Source organism: Capra hircus, chromosome 3 (assembly GCF_001704415.2).
Source record: "Capra hircus breed San Clemente chromosome 3, ASM170441v1, whole genome shotgun sequence".
NCBI lineage: Eukaryota > Metazoa > Chordata > Mammalia > Artiodactyla > Bovidae > Capra > Capra hircus.
Genome location: NC_030810.1, coordinates 94760810 through 94783461, shown reverse-complemented (window position 1 = coordinate 94783461; position 22652 = coordinate 94760810). Strand labels below are relative to the sequence as shown.

Genomic DNA, 22652 nt, shown 5'->3' with positions numbered 1-22652 from the left:
TGTTGAGGTATGCTCCCTCTATGTTCATTCTGGTGAGAGTTTCTATCATGAATGGATGCTGAATTTCACCAACTGCTTTTTCTGCATCTACTGGATGATCATATGGTAAACTCTATCTTCTGATCAAACCGGTAATCGTAACGGTAATCAATTGTGAATTGGTATTACTACTGTGACTTTCAACATGTAAGAATGTATACAAACATGTAGATGAAGTCACACATATAAGCGGAAATGTTGGAGAGTGTATTTAAAATGGGATACCAAAGCTTGGTGGAATGTTTTGTCCAACTACCAACACATCTAGAGAAAATGCAGAGGTCAAATTTTGAATGGAAATTGCAGTAGCTTCTAAAGCAAAAATAAAATGAAAATTAGTGCAGTAAGGACAATGATGGCTAACATTTAAACCAAGAAAAATTAACACTCTAATGTTTCTCTTTTTTTATTTAGAACTTAAGGGCAAAAAAAGGGACCTCTTTGTGTCTTAGAAAATTTCCCTGAACTTTTTCAGAAATGACAACATTTCAGACAACAAAGTACACATTTTTGTTTTAATAAAGAAAAATTTGGCTGTTGATGCTGTTTATTTTGTTTTTATATTCTGTGAAACATGTATTAAACTCTACATAACCATTTCTCTATTTTATCCGACAGATTTCAGACGTTGTTATCCACATAAATTACATTATTATCTTACTCAGGAAAGGATGCCACTTTGATAACCATTAAAAAATGAGAAGAGACAATACTGTTAAAGAAATGTCATACATTTGAGGCACATCAAGTAAACATAATAAATCATCAAGATTTTTAAACTTGTGAATATTTAAAATAAAGTCTTGTTCTGAGAAAATAAAATGATAAAGTTTCACATTTATAATATTAATAAATCATAGGACAGAGGAACACTTTGTTAGGATAGCATATAACCCTCATTTGGTTCACTATACAAGAACATATTAATAGAATGTATGCAAAATGTTCTTTATTCTAGTTACACTCTTCCTAAATATAATAAAGGTACTTTGGCATGTTATAAATTACAGTTAATTTTCTGTCTTATTTGAGATATAGGGATTTATTATCTATCCAGTATTAGAATAATCTTATATTCAATGTTTTATTTATTATTAACAGATCTCAAGGATTTACTGTTTGTCTCCTGGAACAGACATGGATCACAGCTTTCAATGTAAACTGATGAAGTAGAAAAGTTAATCCACTGTCTAGAGACAAAGCAACTGACAATCCAGACTCAATGAGGTTGAAATAATCATAAATAATTTTAAATGACTATAATTACTATGTTAAAAGACCTAGTAGATAAGGTAGAAAACATGCATAAAAACAATGAGGAATTTTAGCAGAGAAATGAAAACTGTAAAGGTCAAATGAAGTATTAGAAATAATAATTTTAAAAATCAAGATAAAATAGTGATGAAAAATGCCTCCAACACACTCATAGGTTAGAAGATATATCACGTGACATTACCTGAAAGAAACAGTAACTATAACAGAATCAGACAAACTAAAGATAGAGAGAATATGAACAGGGATAAAAACTAAAACAATAAAAAAACCAGATTCACCAAGGAGACAACAATCCTATATATGTACACACTTAAGAACAGATCTCCAAAATAAAGTAAAAACTGATAGGACTGAATGAGAAACAAACAAATTCATAATTTTAGTCAGAGACTTCAAGACTCCTCAACTTAGTATTCAACAGAACAAGCAACCAGAAAATTAGTAAATTTACAGAAGTTCTGAGCAACATAATTATCTAGTTTGACCTAACTGAAGTTTTAACCCAACCACGAGAGAATAAACTTCTTTTCAAGCACATATTTTTTTTGATAGACCATATTTTGGCTCACGAAACAAGCTTTAACAAACTCAATAGATTTTTTCTCTATTCATTGCCCATTAAACAAACTAGAAATCAATAACAAAGATATGTTGAAAATTCTCGAATACCTGGAAATTTAACAATATACTTCTAAATAACTCACCAATAATAAGGAAATGAGAAAATATTTTGAATAAAAGGAAAACAAAAACATATCAAAATTCATAGGCTGCAACTAAAGCAAGGCTGAGAAGCAAATCTTTGATTATTAATGCTTATAGACTATTAGGAAAAAATTAAGTTACAAGGATTTAATGTATAGCACAGGGAACATAGTCAATATCTTAAAATAACTTTGATGAAGTATATGCTATAAAAATGTTGTATTACTATGTGTACATTTGAAACTAACAGAATATTGTAAGTGAACACTACTTCAGTAAAAAGATAAAAACAAAATAAAAAAAGGTATCAGATTAATGATCTTACAAGCTTCAACCATAAGAAACTGGGGGCGGCGGGGAGAATAGGGAAAAAGGTGCAACTTAACCCCAAAGAAAGCAGAAGTAAAGATATAAGAAAAATTAATAAAACTGAACACACAAAAGTAGAGAAAAATCAATGAAAGAAAAACTAATTCTCTGAAATAATAATATTAATACACTTGTAGCCAGACTGACAGCCAAAGAGAAAATGAGAACCCCATAGACTATAGCCCACCAGGCTCCTCTGTCCATGAAATTTTCCAGGCAAGAATACTGGAGTGGGTAGCCATTCCCTTCTCCAGGGGATCTTCCCAACCCAGAGACTGAACCCTGGTCTCCTGCATTGCAGGCAGATTCTTTACTGCCTGAGCCACCAGGGAAGCCTGAAATAATATTAATATACTTTGTAGCCAGACTGACAACCAAAGAGAAAATGAAACAGGGAACATTACTAAAGACCCTACAGATATGAGAAGGGTAATAACAAATTATGTCCACAATTTAGCGGAAATACATTCCCTGAAATAAACAACAAAAGCCACACAAACTTACAAAAGCCACCTAAGAAGAAAAAACATGAATAGTACTGTATCTACTGAAGAAACTGAATACATACATTGTAAAACTTAGTGGGAAAAAAACAAAAAACTCCAACCTCACCTGGTTTCACTGGGAAGTTCTACCAAACACTGCAGCAGGAAATGGAAACCCCCTCTAGTATTCTCGCCTGGGAACCACCCTGGACAAAGGAGCCTGGTGGGCTACAGTCCATGAGACTAAGAGACTAACTGAGAGACAAACTAAAAGACTAACCAACAACAATACACAAACTTCTCCAGTAGAAAGAAACACCTGAACTCATTTCACATCATCACCATTACTCCTACACGAAACACAAACATACACAAAAAGATATGTAAACTATAGATCAATATCTCATACCAACATATACGTAAAAAATTCTCAACAATGCATCATCAAATCAATTCCAACAATATTTAAAGAGGATAATACAACATGACCAAATGGAATTTCTCCCACAAAATGCAAGGTGATTTCAAAAATCAACTAGTATAATTCACATTATCAGCAAATAAAGAAGAAACATCATATAATCATCTAATTAAAAGCCAAAAACATTTGACAACATTCGATACCTATTCATGAGTTTTAAAATCTCAGCAAAAAGGAATGGCAGGGTATTTCTTCAAGATGATGAAGGGCATCTACCAAAAAACCCATTATGCTTAATGGTGAAAAACTAAATGCTCTTCCCCTCATATCAGGAACCAGACAAGGAATACACTCTCATCACTCCCATTTAGCTTTGTATTTAGTGTAGGTTCTAGGCAATGAAAAGAAAAAAGAACTATACAAATAAAACAGTTTTCTATATAGAGAAATAAAACACCTCTGTTCCCTGATGACATGATTCTTTAAAAAGAAATTCCCAAAGAATCTATTGAAAGGAAGGAAGGAAAAGATCACTAAGTTTTGTCCAACTCTTTGCGACACCATGGACTGTAGGTTCCTCTGTCCACAGGATTTCCCAGGCAAGAATACTGGAGTGGGTTGCCACTTACTCAGGGAGCAAACCCAAGTCTCCTGCATTGGCAATCAGATTCTTTACTGCTGAGCCACCAAGGAAGCCCCAAAGAACCTATTAAAAATCCATTTAAAAGTGACTAGAATTAACTAGTAAATATAGGATAATCTCAGGCCACAAGATCAATGTAAAAATCAACTGCACAGTGCACAACAATGTGAATGCTATTTTATTATATTACATACATTTTAGCACTTAAAAAAAAAAATGATAGCATCAGAAAAGTTATCCAGAGAAGAAAAAAATGTCCTGAGCCAGCTGCAAACTTAAACTTTTATTAAAAGCTGTTTTAAATCAATTGTAATTATATATACTGACATGGTACAATCAGCAATTAAAATTTAAAAATGAAGTACCACTTTTAACAGCATCAAGAAACATGAAATATAAACCCATCAAAATATATATAAGATCTATAAAATCTAGGCACACCAACAAACAAAATTAAAGAACTAAATAAATGTAGAGATATGTTACGTTCATGCATTGGAAGATATCAATTTTCCTTAAACTTACTGACAAACTCAATATAATCCCAATCAAAATTCCAGCAAGATTATTCTGTGGCAATCAGGAAACTGATTCTAAAGTTTATATAGAAAATAAAACTAAAATAGCCAAAATAATACTGAAAAGGAACAAAGTTGTAGGATTCATACAACCTAATTATGAGACCATAAAGACCATGATTTCAATTCCATAAATTCATAATTACGAACACAGAATGGTAATGACAAAAGGACAGACATACAGATCAACAGAGCAGAGTCTAGAAGTACATCCACACTTGGTCAATAGATTTCATATATGGTCAATTAATTTCGAAAAAGGTGCAAAGTCAATTAAATAGAGAAAGGCTAGTCTTTTCAACAATGGCTGGATTTTCAAATTCTAGCAATGGATATCTATATGGAAAGAGATGAATCTCAATCTCTACCCAACAGCATGTAAAATTTAACTCAAAATGGACTATAGATTTAAAAGTATAATAAAGTAAAACTATAATGTATTTAGAAGAAAATTAGAGAAAATTTTTGTGACCTTGAATTAGGCAAACATTTCTTGAACAAAGTATCAAATACTTTGTACCAAATACAAAGTATCAAATGAACCACAAAAGATAAAACTGATAAACTGGACTAATTCAAGATGTGACAACTTCGGTTCTTCAAAAGATACTGTTAAGTCACAGAAAAGCCACAGAGAGAAAATACTTGAAAACACACAGGTTATAAAGTCCTAAATCCAGAATATACAGAATATAAAATTAAAAAAACCAAAAAACTCTGACCATTCAAAAATAATAAAACAAAATTTAATGGCCAAAGACTGAACAATTAAAAAAGATATATGAATGACAAGCACATGAAAAGGTGCTCAACATGATCTGTCATTAGAAAAAAGGAAAATAAGACCATAATGAGATACTACTACACACCTAAAGCTAAAAACAATAAAGAAACTGTCAATAGCAAGTACCAGTCATGATAGAAGACAATTGTTGGAAAAAGAATCTGGTGAGTTCTTCCAAAGTTTACTAACCATTTGATCCAGCAATCCCACTTCTACATATTTACCCAAGAGACATAAAAATTTATGATCCCACATAAACCTAATGCAAATATTTATAGCGGCTCTATTCATAAATTCCAAAACTAAAAACAAATCCACTGGTGAATGGATAAACTACCTTACAGTTACACAACGCAATACTATATACAGCAGTAAAAAAAAAAAAAAAGGCTACTAAATACATGAATAAATCTCAAATGCATTGTACTACAGAAAGAAGCCAGTATTCCCCCCTGTAGGAATGGAAAACCTATCAATTGTTACCAGCGGCTGGTGGTAATGGTAAAAGGGAATTTCATGGGATGATAAATTCCTCTATATCTTACTTGCACTTACTAGATTGTATGCACTGTCAAAATTCATATAAGTATACACTAAAGTGGATGAATTTTACTGTCTATGTAACACTTCAATAAGTCTGACCAAAAAATCCTATCTATTAACTTACTATGATTTTATTGATGAAAGTGAGGTGTACTTGTTAAGTATTTTTCAAGTACTCCTTGTTAAAGGTGATTTTTGAAAATGATGGTTCTGTACTTTGAGAAACTCTAAACTCTAAAAGCTGGGTCAGAATTTCTCAAAGTACAGAACCATCATTTCCAAAAATCACCTTTAACAAGGAGTACTTGAAACATACTTAATAAGTAAATACAACCTTTAACAAGGAGTACTTAAAAACATAAATAATGGTCTCTATTTCAAACCAACTGAATTTCAGTCCAAGACTTCCAAAAAGGAGAATTTAGAGTTGTGGGTGTTTTATTTTTTTAATTTACAGCAATAAATTGCATTCAATTTCCAAAGTGAAGTGAAGTGAAGTCGCTCAGTCGTGTCCGACTCTTTGCGACCCCATGGACTGTAGCCTACCAGGCTCCTCTGCCCATGGGATTTTCCAGGCAATATTCCTGGAGTAGATTGCCATTTCCTTCTCCAGGGGATCTTCCCAACCCAGGGATCGAACCCGGGTCTCCTGCATTGTAGACAGACGCTTTACCGTCTGAGCCACCAGGGAAGTCAATTTCCAAACAGACACTTTTAACAAAATTTTTGGACTAAGGAGGATCATTCATTCTTACTGATTCATTCCTTAATTCTAATCTTACTGATTCATTTTCTCCTTTTGTTTCAACCATGTAATTAACTGCAATGGCAAATTCTAGAGGATTACTCCTACAGAGGAGACATAGTGTACATAATGTTAGGATCTGTGATAAATTTGTCTTACTAATATTCTCAAAATGAAGAAATCATTATCCCCAAGGAACAGAGCTCTATCTGAAGATCTACTTATTTCAGCAAACCTGTAGATTCGTTCAATATTAGACAATTTTAAAAGATGACATGCTGCTAGGGAAATCTTTCATTTTACTAAATTTCATTCACAACCTTTTCCCCAAAACAATTTATTACTTGACTTTGCTTACCTCCTCTCCTGAAAGGTAGTACGCTGCAAGCAAGCCTCCAATAAATCGAATGTTGACTTCAAACACAGACACTTCTGAATTCTGTGAAAACATATTGAAAATGCTAACATATACATAAAGCTGTAAAGGTTTCAAAATATCTTCAATACTTCATATGTTTCTCACAAACACACTGGGGAGAATTTTTTTTTCCACTTTCTACATCTTCATTTCTCATGCAACTGAAATCTCACCTCCGATTTGTTAATGCTACTGAAACTCCTCTACACCTATCAGCACAGCTTCTAGTTGCCATAACCAATGGGCCATTTTCATGTGCCTTACATATGATTATGAAATTAGCAAGATATTTGATGACTTGACTATTCTCCCTCATGAAAGCCTCCATTTCTTAAATTTTGAAATAGTGTTCTATCTACCGGCCCCTTTCTGTTCTATACTATATTCACTACACTACAATATATATTCAGTAAACTATATGTCCATTTTTACTTCTATCTCTTCTCATGAATTTTAAACACTTTTCTAGTATGTATAAGTTAATCAATGTTAAAGGAGGTACCAAAAAGTAATGACAAGATGATAGATTTTTCAATTAATAATGTTGAAAAACTGACTCCTAGATGAGAAATTTGACTCTCATATATGATATATACGTATTTATCAAAATGAAACCAAAATAATTTAGAAGTAAACACAGAAGTACAAAAAAAAAAGTAGGAGAAAATGTGACAATATATCTATACTCCCTTGAGAAAGCAGGTACTTTATAAGCATATAATCAATGGCACTGATAACAAATAATGATAGAAAGACTTGAATTTCCTCATAATGAAAATTACCTAAAACAAAAAATTCATGAACAAAATTAAAAGGCAAGAAACAAACAGAAGGGTATCCACCACAAATATAGAATAGCTTACCACATACAGTCTACAGGTTTGTATTTAGATATGGATAAAGATATTGCTGAGAAAGATTCTAATGCATGGAAAGAAAATTGAAGAAGTGGCGAAGAACATGACGAAAGAATCCACAGAATATACAAAATTGACTAAAATAGAAAAATAATATTTCTAATTAACTTTTAAATAAAAATTAAAAGGAAATATGTATTACCCTGAAGTCTTTCCAATATTCACAGGGAGAAGACATCATTTGCTAACACAAGCATAATTCTCTAATATATAACTTTCACAATATAATTATAACATAAACTGTTATCCCATCCTCAAAAGCAAAGCATTTATATTACTTCATATATTCCCAATATAAAGCATACTGCAGGATATATAGTAGACATTCACTAAATATAGAGAGGAAGTGAAAGAGGGAGAGAGGGCCTCTGCCACTTGCTTGAACAATAATACCTTCTAACCAGTTTCCCTGATTTCATCCTTTCCAGCACTCTATTTGTTCAGTGCTGTACAGCTACAGCGTAATTTAACTTTTCAATCTTAAGTCAGCATAGATTACCACTCTGTGCAAACTTTTACAATGATTTCTGGTTACACTTGTGATAAAATGACCTATTAGACCCAACATAATCAGATTCCCCACAACCTCTCTGACATTATCTCCTAGCAAACATCCCTCTGACTCACTTTACAATTGCACCAAATGGGCCTATCTGTCGTTTGAGAATTGTCGAATTCACTTCTGTGTCAGTCTTTACACAACTTGCACATCCCTATGAGCAAATTTCACTTAGAAAGTTTTTCTGACCACACAATATAAAATAGTGAAGAAGATTTATCTCTGGGCTTTCTATTTTGCTCCACTGATCTATATTTCTCACTTTGCGCCAGTACCATACTGTCTTGATGACTGTGGCTTTGTAGTAGAGCCTGAAGTCAGGCAGGTTGATTCCTCCAGTTCCATTCTTATTTCTCAAGATTGCTTTGGCTATTCAAGGGTTTTTGTATTTCCATACAAACTGTGAAATTATTTGTTCTAGCTCTGTGAAAAATACCATTGGTAGCTTGATAGGGATTGCATTGCATCTATAGATTGCTTTGGGTAGTATACTCATTTTCACTATATTGATTCTTCTGATCCATGAACATGGTATATTTCTCCACCTATTAGTGTCCTCTTTGATTTCTTTCACCAGTGTTTTATAGTTTTCTATATATAGGTCTTTTGTTTCTTTAGATAGATGTATTCCTAAGTATTTAATTCTTTTCATTGCAATGGGGAATGGAATTGTTTCCTTAATTTCTCTATTTTCTCATTATTAGTATATAGGAATGCAAGGGATTTCTGTGTGTTGATTTTATATCCTGCCACTTTACTATATTCATTGATTAGCTCTAGTAATTTTCTGGTGGAGTCTTTAGGGTTTTCCATGTACAGGATCATGTCATCTGCAAACAGTGAGAGTTTTACTTCTTCTTTTCCAATTTGGATTCCTTTTATTTCTTTTTCTGCTCTGACTGCTGTGGCCAAAACTTCCAAAACTATGCTGAATAGAAGCAGTGAGAGTGGGCACCCTTGTCTTATTCCTGACCTTAGGGGAAATGCTTTCAATTTTTTACCATTGAGGGTAATGTTTGCTGTGGGTTTGTCATATATAGCCTTTATTATGTTGAGGTATGTTCCTTCTATTCCTGCTTTCTGGAGAGATTTTATCATAAATGGATGTTGAATTTTGTCAAAGGCTTTCTCTGCATCTATTGAGATAATCATATGGCTTTTATTTTTCAATTTGTTAATGCAGTGTATTACATTGATTGATTTGCAGATATTGAAGAATCCTTGCATCCCTGGGATAAAGCCCACTTGGTCATGGTGTATGACCTTTTTAATGTGTTGTTGGATTCTGTTTGCTACAATTTTGTTAAGGATTTTTGCATCTATGTTCATCAGTGATATTGGCCTGTAGTTTTCTCTTTTTGTGGCATCTTTGTCAGGTTTTGGTATTAGGGTGATAGTGGCCTCATAAAATGCGTTTGGAAGTTTACCTTCCTCTGCAATTTTCTGGAAGAGTTTGAGTAGGACAATCTCTTTAACAAGCGGTGCTGGGAAAACCGGTCAACCACTTGTAAAAGAATGAAACTAGAACACTTTCTAACACCATACACAAACTCAAAATGGATTAAAGATCTAAACGTAAGACCAGAAACTATAAAACTCCTAGAGGAGAACATAGGCAAAACACTCTCCGACATATATCATAGCAGGATCCTCTATGACCCACCTCCCAGAATACTGGCAATAAAAGCAAAAATAAACAAATGGGACCTAATTAAAATTAAAAGCTTCTGCACAACAAAGGAAACTGTAAGCAAGGTGAAAGACAGTCTTTGGAATGGGAGAAAATAATAGCAAATGAAGCAACTGACAAACAACTAATCTCAAAAATATACAAGCAACTCCTGCAGCTCAATTCCAGAAAAATAAACGACCCAATCAAAAAATGGGCCAAAGAACTAAATAGACATTTCTCCAAAGAAGACATACAGATGGCTAACAAAAAGATGAAAAGATGCTCAACATCACTTATTATCAGTGAAATGCAAATCAAAACCACAATGAGGTACCATTTCACGCCAGTCAGAACGGCTGTGATCCAAAAGTCTACAAGCAATAAATGCTGGAGAGGGTGTGGAGAAAACTGTTTGTGGGAATGCAAACTAGTATAGCCACTATGGAGAACAGTGTGGAGATTCCTTTAAAAACTACAAATAGAACTGCCTTATGACCCAGCAATCCCACTGCTAGGCATACACCGAGGAAACCAGAATTGAAAGAGACACATGTACCCCAATGTTCATCGCAGCACTGTTTATAATAGCCAGGACATGGAAGCAACCTAGATGTCCAGCAGCAGATGAATGGATAAGAAAGCTGTGGTACATATACACAAAGGAGTTATTACTCAGCCATTAAAAAGAATACATTTGAATCAGTTCTAATGAGGTAGATGAAACTGGAGCCTATTATAGAGTAAAGTAAGCCAGAAAGAAAAACACCAATACAGTATACTAACGCATATATATGGAATTTAGAAAGATGGTAACGATAACCCTGTATTTGAGACAGCAAAAGAGACACCGATGTATAGAACAGTCTTTTGGACTCTGTGGGAGAGAGAGAGGGTAGGATGACTTGGGGGAATGGCATGGAAACATGTATAATATCATATAAGAAACGAATCACCAGTCCAGGTTCAATACAGGATCCTTGGGGCTGGTGCATTGGGATGGTACAGGGAGGGTGGTGGGAGAGGGATTCAGGATCAGGAACACGTGTATGCCCATGGCGGATTCATGTTGATGTGTGGCAGAACAAATACAATATTGTAAAATAATTAGCCTCCAATTAAAATAAATAAATTTAAATTTAAAAAAAATAGTGAAGTAATCCCTCATCACTAATATTCTTTATTCTGTACTATTTCCCCAGTTAACACTTATCATCATCTTAATATGATATAATTCTTTATTTGTAAAATTCAAACCTTTCCTTACAAGAAACAGAAGAGGAAGTCTAGAGAACAGATCAGAGAGGATGAGGAAGAAACATTATTTACAGGAATAAAGAGAGAATCTTCCTAAAGTGCTGAAAACAAAAGTCCTCAGACTAAAGAATATTATGAGTCCTTTACAGAATGATCTAAATACAGAATGGTAAAGAAACTGTAGAAAAACAAAGCAAACAAAGAAAGTATTAACAAGGGGAGAAAAGACAGATTACTTTTTAAAAATTAAACTGACAGCATACTTTTCAACAGCATATTAGAAAGACAGTGAGACTGTATGTTTAAAAGGTTAAGAGAAAATAATCATCAACCTCTAATTTTATACTCAACTATAATATCTATTAGGAGAAAGTTTGGCTCTTATATCCACATGGCTCCCCTTGGGTATCTTCTTAGAAATGTTATTACCTTCAATAGTCATCAGATATAAAAACAGCAACTTCTCACCACTGCTTACTCCTGTTTACTCACCAATTTACTCACCAATCTAATTTATTTACTCTTCTTTAAGAGTAAGAACTTATCATTACCTGATATGTTATATATAACTTGAATATGCAGTTACTATTTTTCTCCCATACTAGAATATAAACTAGTATAAACTAGGGATAAAACTCTGTTTTGCTCATTCCTATATCCATAGATCCAGAACAGTGTCTGTCACAGAGGAAGCACTCAATAAATATGTTTATTTTTCTAATCATTACCTAATTTTTCTATTCATTACTTTAAACGAAAGCTGGGATCAACTAGACAACAATTACACATAAGACAAGAAGGAGATCAGCTAAATTATATTTTTCAGAAGAAAGAGAAACTGATTTATTTTAAACTTTGGTAAGTATACTTCCTAAAATTTCAAGAGTAACCCCAAAATAAACAGAAATGGAAAGTATATAATCAAACTAGTAGAGGTAAAAAGAGATACAAACTAAAAAATAATAGAGGAAAAAACAGACATGAAGTAATTTAATCTAAAATAAGAAAGAGCGAAAGTAAAGGCAAATGAGAAGCACAATAATAATATAGGTAACAAAATAATGATGGAAGATCCAACTCCAAAAATATGTTACCATACTAAATGTAAATATTTCAAATTTAACAGTTAAAAGATTGCAAGACTGGACAAAAGCAACAAAATCTAAGTACACATCATATGTAAAATATACACCTAAAACAAATGACACAGAAAGGCTAAAAGTAAAAGAATGAAAAATAACTGTGCTGATTATTAAGCTATTTTTTCCTCAGCTTCAAATCCATCCTTTAACATTCTACTTTGGTATACAGAAACTAGAACTCTTCAAATGCATTTCTCATTTGCCAATGGGCTCCCTAAGAGGCCCTGCCAATGACAAGAAGTGCTATAAAGATAATACAAGGATGAAGGAAGGAAAAGGAACTTATTCCTTCTAGTTTACTTCTGGTTTCTGACAGTGTCTAACCAGCCATGGTTCTTCACCCTGGCATTTGCTTCCAGGTTACAGTTCCCCTGTCACATACACATTCCCCAAATCGGCCTCTATGCCCTTTTGAGATACCAAGCTCTAGCTAGGCACCTCTTCTTCATATGTCTGAGCCCTAGCTCCAAGAGGATCCTTTTAAGAACTCCTATATTATCAAAAACAGAGCCCCAAGCTACTAAATTTTAATGATCTCAACCTCTTTTGATTGTTCTCAGAGTTCCAGGGATGGCAGCTATTTATTGCCGTTATTAATACTACCTCTTGTAATACAATAATGTTCTAATTGTCTTTTCAGTGCCCCATTACTTGGTTAACAATTCTAAACAATAAATCCTCTCATTTAAAAAACTGTACAGTTTTGGTTCTTGATTTAGCCAACTGATACAAGACACCAACAAATTATCAGGCATAATAAAACTGCCATGTTAACAAACAGGAGTGTCTGAGAGTCACAAATGCCAATTCTCTCCAAATTAATCTATAAACTGAATGCAATCCTCATCAAAATTTCAACAGGGTTTTCCAGAGCTTAAAAGAACAAAGAACTGAGAACCGCTAAGATAATTTCCTAGTAGAATAACATCAATAATACCAAGATTCAAATATAGATATCAAATTGTCTTATAAAAATATTATAGCTAAGAGTACAATAAATATTTAGACTGCTAAAATATTCATTTAGGGATAAAGAGGAGAGCCAGTAGAAAACAACAGACTATAACTAATACATGACTAATGTGGCATGTATAAATAGCAGGGAAATATTAATAAACAAAATCAACTATTTGCTGATCAACTGATAATTGCCTATCATATTCTACCTACAAATTCAATTATATAAGGACTAAAGACCCAAATGCAGAAGTTTAGAATTAAACATTGGAATATATCTTCATGACCATGAAGTAAGGATATCTTAAATAAGATTAAAAAAAGCATAATCTCTAAAGGCTACATAACTATACGGGGTGGGGAGGTGGGGTGGTGTGGAGAAGGGTGGATGGACTACATTTCTCAATCCCCTATATAGTAAGATGGGGCCACATGAGTAAGATTCACTCACTAATACACAAGCAAAAATGGGGTAACCGACTTCTGAACAGTCACGTATCTTTTCTCTATCCCTTCCTTCCTCCTTACTGCCACTGAGCACTTATCCACCTTATCTTGAGGAATCATCTATGAAGATGAAGCTTTATACTGCAGTTGACAGAGCAGTAAGACAAAGGATCCTAAATCACTGAAAGTGAAAGTGAAGTCGCTCAGTCATGTCCGACTCTTTGCAACCCCATGGACTGTAGCCTGCCAGGCTTCTTCGTTTTTGAGATTCTCCAGGCAAGAATACTGGAGTGGGTTGCCATTTCCTTCTTCAAGGGATCTTGCCGACCCAGGGATCAAACCCGGGTCTCCCTCATTGTAGACAGATGCTTTACCATCTGAGCCACCAGGGAAGCTACCCAAATCAGTCCTAAACTGTTTATCTCTGCACTTGATTTCAGGAAACAGAGATAAATTCTCTCTTGCTTAAGCTGTTTCATACTAGATTTTCTGTTCTGCACAGCCAAACCAAAACCTGATAATAAAAACTGTTGTGATATATGCTCAAAATGCTAAAATAATACAAAAGAAGGTAATCAGTTTTTGTCTAATTAGCATCAGGAAAGGCATCAGAAAAGAAATAATTACAGATTTAAATCATAATTTGAATGATACAGAGTCTGTCAAAGAGAAAAACACATAAAGGAGTGGTTTCTCACTACAGTCAAGAGGAACAGCAAGTACAAATATCATGAAAGATAATAATGAATATGACAAAATAGCCCACACATCTTTTAGGTGAACACTGGTAGCAATGAAAATAACTGCTATCATTTACTGAACACTGAAAATGTAGCAGATTATCTCAAATAATCCTCACAATACTGTGAAAGGATACAAATTTTATGACAAGTTTAGAAAGTAGCACTTACTTGCAGGTAGATTTCCCACGGAGTACTAGAATGTAGCTGTGCTGGGCTTCAAACCTAAGTAGTACCACTTAACAACTATGCCAAAATTCCAGGATGATGAGCACATGCCTATGAAGACTCATCAAAACTGTGCCATATTCACAACACTTCAACTATCAGTCAGTCAGTTCAGTTGTTCAGTCGTGTCTGACTCTTTGTGACCCTATGAATCACAGCACGCCAGGCCTCCCTGTCCATCACCAACTCCCGGAGTTCACTCAGACTCACGTCCATCGAGTCAGTGATGCCATCCAGCCATCTCATCCTCTGTTGCCCCCTTCTCTTCCTGCCCCCAATCCCTCCCAGCATCAGAGTCTTTTCCAATGAGTCAACTCTTCGCATGAGGTGAGATTCAGCTGATTCAACTACACTTCAATTTAAAAAATAACATTTTTAAAAGACGTTAAAAAAAAAAAAACTGTGCCAAATCACTGTATCTTTTAAAGTTAATTTATGATTTTCCTATATTTGCAGTTCAATGTGCTTTTTCCCCCTAACTCTTGCTTTTAACACACTCAACATGTTACCTTAAATGATAAGAGCAAGAAAAGTAAAAGGGAAATGCTGAGAAAAGGTGTCTATTTTATGCAAAAACTAAACAACTGACAACTGCAAAAGAAGAAAGGAGACTTGGGATTTCCTTAAACTCAGTATAATACTCAAAACTATTGCTAGAGACTGTGTTTTTCTTTATAGTCAACTGAGTAAATTATGAACTGTATACTCACCACACTGAAATCAAGGTTGTTTTCAATCCATTTTTGCCCATCTCGGAATTCATCATGAAGTCCCATGATATAAAGGGTATCCAAAGCATCTACTATAGTAGCACCCATCTGTGAAGTTCCTATATTTAGAGAAAAATGTCATTAAAAAGATACCCCTTGTACAAGACTTATTTTCATTTTTCATATATATAGAAAGTAAACCAAAGTAGGAATATACGGATTAAAAAAATATCCAACATCGTCTACATTTCCATTAGAATAGACAATATACATTGTTTAAAACATTCTTCTAAAGAGACACATTGATAACTAATAGGAAGATAAAGGAAAACTAAAACTGTAATTCTTCTTAATTTTCTTCCTGGTTCAGAAAATGAAATCTCTCTGTTTAACTGAGATAGATCAAAAAAAAAAAAAAGATTAATTTAAGAAATGGTGAGGGTGGTTCAAGATGGTAAGCTAAGTCATAAGACAACTATGAACCATGCTCTTTTGATCCAAATTCATAGAAAGGGCAAAAAATATACTTAAAATAATAATAAAAGTAAAACAAGGCTATATAACTGTAGTGGAACTATAAAGTATAATAATCCTTAACAATCAAAAAGCAGATAGAACATATTTTAAAAGAAGGAAGTCATAAAATTTGAGTAGAGAAAATCAAAGTACTAAGATCTGCCTATCTTCAAAAAGAGATCATCTTGATCTTCAAGAAAATGTTTCAGGGAGGGAGGAATTAATTGAACAAAACTAGCCTAACTGATACCAAAACCAGATACTGGACACACAAGAAAATAGAACAGGCCCATTTTACTAATAAATATAACTGCAAAAACCCTGAATAAGATACTAGTAAGACAAATCTAGTAGCACAGTAAAAGAATAAATAACAGGAGCAACTGGGTCCTACCTAGCCCCAGGAATGAAATTATTATTTCTACCTTCTGAGAATGAAAATCACCCACACAGCTTACTGCCTATATTAACATAACTTTATTATTACACTGTCTTCATTAATGAGTTTATTCTTACAGGAAACATACTCAGAAAGACAGAAGTTACAAAATGAGTTTATTGTTCATTCCAGAAACTTCTTCAAAGATCCATCAACTCTTTAACAGAAAGTATCAAATGATGGCTAACACTTCAAAACTCCAAACCTCTTTCCTTTAAATTCTCTGATCATGTTATTGTTGTTTAGTTGCTAAGTCATGTCTGACTCTTTTGGAATTCTATGAATGGTAGCCCACCAGGCTCCTCTATCCATGGAGTTTCCCAGGCAAGAAATACTGAAGTGGATTGCCATCTCCATCTCCACGGGATCTTCCAGGGATCGAACTCACATCTCCTGAATTAGCAGGTGGATTCTTTCACATTGAGCTACTAGGTAAGCGCATAACATAATGATCCTTTCACAATCATAACCAAGATATAATCAACCATAATCCACCAATTGAAGGGCCCTTACTAAGCAAGACTTAAAATCTCAATATATATCTCAACTTTGTCCTTCCCTGTCTAACAGGCTACTAAGGTTCTGCTGAGGGAGGGATCTCCCTTACCATGGTAAACATTATCCTCAGCTAGGGCTTCTCTGATAGTTCAGTTGGTAAAGAATCTGCCTGCAATGCAGGAGACTCTGGTTTGATTCCTGTGTCAGGAAGATCGGCTGGAGAAGGCTACCCACTCCAGTATTCTTGGGCTTCCCTTGTGGCTAAGCTGGTAAAGAATCCGCCTGCAATGCAGGAGACCTGGGTTCAGTCCCTGAGTTGGGAAGATCCCCTGGAGAAGGGAAAGGCTACCCACTCCAGTATTCTGGCCTAGAGGATTCCATGGGCTGTATAGTTCATGGTATCACAAAGAGTCAGACACAACTGAGCAACTTTCACTTTGTCTTATCAACAAGTTACCTTGGTGATATTTTAGGAATCTATATTCAATACTACTTAGGTTCACTGTTGTTACTGTTTAATCATTCATCATGTCTTAACTCTTTTGTAACCCCATGGAATGTAGCCTGTCAGGCTTGTCTATCCACAGGATTTTACAGGCAGATTCTAGAATGGGTTGCTATTTCCTTCTCCAGAGGATCTTCCAGATCCAAAGATCAAATTCGCATCTCCTTCGTTGGCAGACAGATTATTTAACACTGAGCCACTAGGTTCAGGCAGATTCATTACCACTGAAGACTATTTAGGTTCACATCTTCCATTTAATATTCCTTCTATCTGTTTATTTATTTTGGCCACACGGCACTGCATGTGAAACTTCTCTAAATAGGAATCGAACCCATGCCCCCTGTAGCAGAAGCTCAAACTCTTAGCCACTGGACTACCAGGGAAGCCCTTTATTTTCCTTCTTAATTCCATACTTTTTTCCCCAAATGTTTTCTTATGATGGTTTAAAGCTATACAAGTTTTTCTTATAATGCTTGTTTTTAACTTACATCACACTTTCTTGCTCATGTGCTCCTAATTATTTCTTCAACTTACCAAGAAGGATATCTTTCTACTAACAAAATGAGTATTCCACCACACTCTTGATAAATTCCTTGGTCTGCTCCCCACTCAGTTCCCTTCATGTTAATATCAACTATAACATTTGTTCTGGGTTATTACATACATACTTTCCATTTCTTTTTTGTTCCTCAGTTTCCTATTAAGATAACAAAAATGTTATCAAGCCATTTAATCACCCATATATCACTCTCTCTTACATAATCTTTGGCCACCTGATGCGTAGAACTGACTCATTGGAAAAGACCCTGATGCTGGGAAAGATTGAAGGTGGGAGGAGAAAGGGATGACAGAGGATGAGATGGTTGGATGGCATCACCAACTTGATGGACATGAGTTTGAGCAGGTTCCAGGAGTTGGTGACAGACAGGGAAGCCTGGTGTGCTGCAATCCATGGGGTCGCAAAGAGATGAACACGACTGAGCAACTGAACTGACTTGCATAATCACTTGAATCAAATATGTCTCTTTTTAGTATTTTGTCCACAATATATATCATGCATATTTTAAATCTTAGGAATCTCTGTTTTTGTTCTTATTTCAACTTTTATAGGTAGCTATGCTCAGTTCTCTCGTTATTTATTTAGTCCTGTAAGTACATGTTCCTCTAAGGTGTTGACTATTCTGAAATGGAAAAAGGCCTGATCCACATATCTGTACTGATTTTGGTTGGTTCCACAAGGAGAGGTTTGTGCCACAGGCTAAGCAACACAAAAAAGTGAAAGGCAAAATTGAAATTACTGGCTATCACTATGACTGTTCACCTAGACAACTGAAGATTTCAATTGGAAAAAATTAAAGGGTCTAAAACTACTCGGGTTAAATAAAAATTAAAGTATGACACTACAGAAGATATAAAACATTAATAAAGATTTATTATGAGAACATAGGAATCAATCAGTTCTGAGGAAAACTCATAACTTGAAAATTTTGTACTATTTCATAAGAACAAATGAAAACAACTGCACTCTGTTCTACTAACAAAATAAGAAAAAGAACGATAAACGTGAGCAACAAAGCAGAAGAATCAGAAAAGCTAAAGGCAGAAGTAAATGAATTATATGCTTATACATGTACCACAAATATTTTCTCCAATTCTGGGGCTTGCCTTTTCATTTCCTTAATGTCTTTTGGAGAACAGAGATTTTTAATTTTTAATTTTCATGAAGTCCAATTTATCAATTTTTTTTCTTTAATGGTTTACTCCTTTTGTATTCTTAAAACTCTTCAGTTCAGTTCAGTTCAGTCGCTCAGTCGTGTCCAACTCTTTGCGACCCCATGAGTTGCAGCACGCCAGGCCTCCTTGTCCATCACCAACTCCCGGAGTTCACTCAGATTCACGTCCATCGAGTCAGTGATGCCACCCAGCCATCTCATCCTCTGTTGTCCCCTTCTCCTCCTGCCCCCAATCCCTCCCAGCATCAGTGTCTTTTCCAATGAGTCAACTCTTCACATGAGGTGGCCAAAGTACTGGAGTTTCAGCTTTAGCATCATTCCTTCCAAAGAAAACCCAGGGCTGACCTCCTTCAGAATGGACTGGTTGGATCTCCTTGCAGTCCAAGAGACTCTCAAGAGTCTTCTCCAACACCACAGTTCAAAAGCATCAGTTCTTCAGCGCTCAGCCTTCTTCACAGTCCAACTCTCACATCCATACATGACCACTGGAAAAACCATAGCCTTGACTTAAAACTCTTAGCTCACCTCAAAGTCACAAAGATTTTCTCAAATGGTTTTTACTGGAAATTTTATACTTTTAGTTTTTATGTTTAGATTTATGATCCATTTCAAGTTCATTTTTGTACAGTGTTGAAGAGTCAATGTTTTTGTTTTTTTCTGTAGACGTATATTACTGACCCAGCACCACTTATTACAAAGACTTTCCTGTAACCCATTGAAAGCATCTTTGTTGAAAATCAATTAAAAATGTATGTGTAGCTCTATTTCTATTCTTTTACAGTGATTTTGATGTCTATCTTTACACTAACAATTGTACTGTCCTCATTACTGAAGCTCCACAGTAAATCTAGAATCAAGTAGCATAAGTCCTTCAACTTTGTTCTTTTTGAAAACTATTTTGATTGTTGTACATGCTTTGAGTTTTCATACAGATTTTAGAATCAGCCTATCAATTTTTATGGAGAAGTCATTTTTACTTGGATTCCTTTAAATCTAAAGACGGATTTCAAGGGAACTGACATCTCAACAATATTGAGTATTCCAACTCATAAACATGACACGTCTCTCATTTAAGTTATTTCAATTTCTCTCAACAATCAGTTTTCAGTGTACAGACTGTGCACATAGTATGTTAAATTCATCCACATGCATTTCATGTTTTTATGCTACTGCAAATGATAGTATTTTTATTTTATTTATAACTGTTTACTGCTAGTATCGAGAAATATAATTTACTTTGTATATTCAACTCCTATCCAATGGCCTCACTACTAAATTTGTTTTCATTCTAGTATTTTATTGTTATTGCTTGACAGATTCCCTAGTATTTTCTTCGTGAGCAATCATATTGACTACAAATAAAGACAGTTGTACTTCTTCGTTAATAACCTTTGTACTTGTCTGTCTTTTGCTTACTTTAGTGCACTGGCCAGGGCTCCTTGCATAACGTTACATAGAAGCTGGAGAGCAGAGACATCTTTGCCTAGCTCACAGTTTTCAGAGAGAGTATCTAGTCTCTCAACATTAAGTATGTGGGGATTCTTTTTCTATTTGTTTGGTTTTGAGTATGTGTCAGGGGAGCGAGGGTACGTGTGTTTTAATGCTGTTTATCAGGCTAAGAAAGTTCCCGTATAGTTCAAGTTTGCTGAGAGTTTTTATTATGCTTTTATTATGGATGGATGTTGAGTGTTGTTAAATGCTTTTTTAATACCCACTGAGATGATCACATAATTTTCCTCTTTTAGTTTCTTAATATCTTTAATTATATTGACTAAGTTCCAAATGTTAAACCAACCATGCATTCCTAGGATAAACCCCATTTGGTCATGAGGTGTTACTCTTTTTACATATTGCTGAGTAAGATTTACTAAAATAAATCTACTCTGGTCAAAGATTTTTATGTCCATGTTCATAAAGGAACCATGGTTTATGAACATGGTTCATAAAGGAACCATGAGGAACACTGGTTTATAAGTTTCTTTTTACTGTAATACCACTGTCTGGTTTTGGTATTAAGAGATTTGGTGGTGGCACCAAGTAAATACATACATTAGGTGTAAATACCTAACAAGAGCACTTCAAAATATATAAAGTAAAAGCTGACAGAACTGAAAGGAACATGAAACAAATCCAATACAGAGTTGGGAACTTCAACACCCCTCACCTAGTAATTAATAAAACTACTAGATAAAAAATCAGCAAGGACAGAGGAAGCCTGAACAAACCCATAAACCAATGAGATCCAACTGACATTAACAGGACATTCTACACCCAATAACAGTCACTACATATGTACACATTCTATTCAAGCATAAATGGAACATTCACCAAGACAGGCCATATTCTGAGTCAAAAGGTAATTCTTAAATAACTTAAAAGACTTAAAGAATTGTAATCACACAAAGTATATTCTCTGACTATGAGTACGTGTGTGCTCAGACTCTCAATCACTTCTGACATTTTGCAACCCCATGGACTATATATAGCCTGTCAGGCTCCTCTGTCCGTGGAATTTTCCCAGCAAGAATACCAGAGTGGGTTGTCATTTCCTTCTCCAGGGGATCTTCTTGACCCAGGGATTGAGCCTGTGTCTCGTGCATTGGCAGGTGGATTCTTTACCACTGCACCATTTGGGAAGTCCATTCTTTGACCATGATGGAATTAAATTAGAAATCAATAACCGAAAGACAAAAGAAGAATCTCTAAGCATTTAGAAATTAAACAACTTAAGGTAAGTTTTTAAACATACTGAATTGAGTAAAAATGAAAATACAATATATCAAAATCTTTCAGATGCAACTAAAGCAGCACTTAGCAGAAAACTATTTGGCACTAAATGCTTACATTGGAAAAGAGGATCTCAAATCTATAATCTAGGGTTCTAGTTCAAGAAACCAGAAAAGCAAGAACAAAAGCAACCCAAATCATGCAGAAGAGTAGAAATAACAAAGAACAGAAATCAAAGAAAATTAAAACATAAAGGAAACATAAGAAGATCAATGAAACCGAAAGCTACTTCTTTGAAAATATCGAAATTGATAAACCTTTTAGCAAGACTGACGAAGGAAAAAAAAAACATAAATTACTAATATTAGGAATAAAAGGGGATTGTAACTACAGCTACCATAGATATCAAAAAGATAGTATTACTCCAAACAACTCTATGCACATAAAATCAATGGCTTAGATGAAACAGACCAATTCCTCAAAACCATCAATTACCAAAACTAACCTAAGGCGAAACAGATATTGAATGGCCCTTATAGTGATGTGAAATAAGAAACTGAAATTGTAGAAGTTGTAGTTGAAAATCTCCCAGAAAAAAAAGCT

At 34.5% G+C, this 22652-nt stretch overlaps 1 protein-coding gene across 1 annotated transcript in view; it reads right to left on the bottom strand.

Annotated features, from left to right (window-relative positions):
• The window catches only part of MAN1A2 (mannosidase alpha class 1A member 2), a 158461-nt gene that overhangs the window by 74526 nt on the left and 61283 nt on the right, over positions 1 to 22652 (bottom strand). The window contains exons 4-5 of the mRNA XM_005677802.3: positions 15632 to 15750; positions 6946 to 7026 (exon numbers count right to left, since the gene is read on the bottom strand). Of these exons, the coding sequence (XP_005677859.1) occupies positions 6946 to 7026; positions 15632 to 15750 (200 nt within the window). The remainder of the gene's footprint in view (positions 1 to 6945; positions 7027 to 15631; positions 15751 to 22652) is intronic.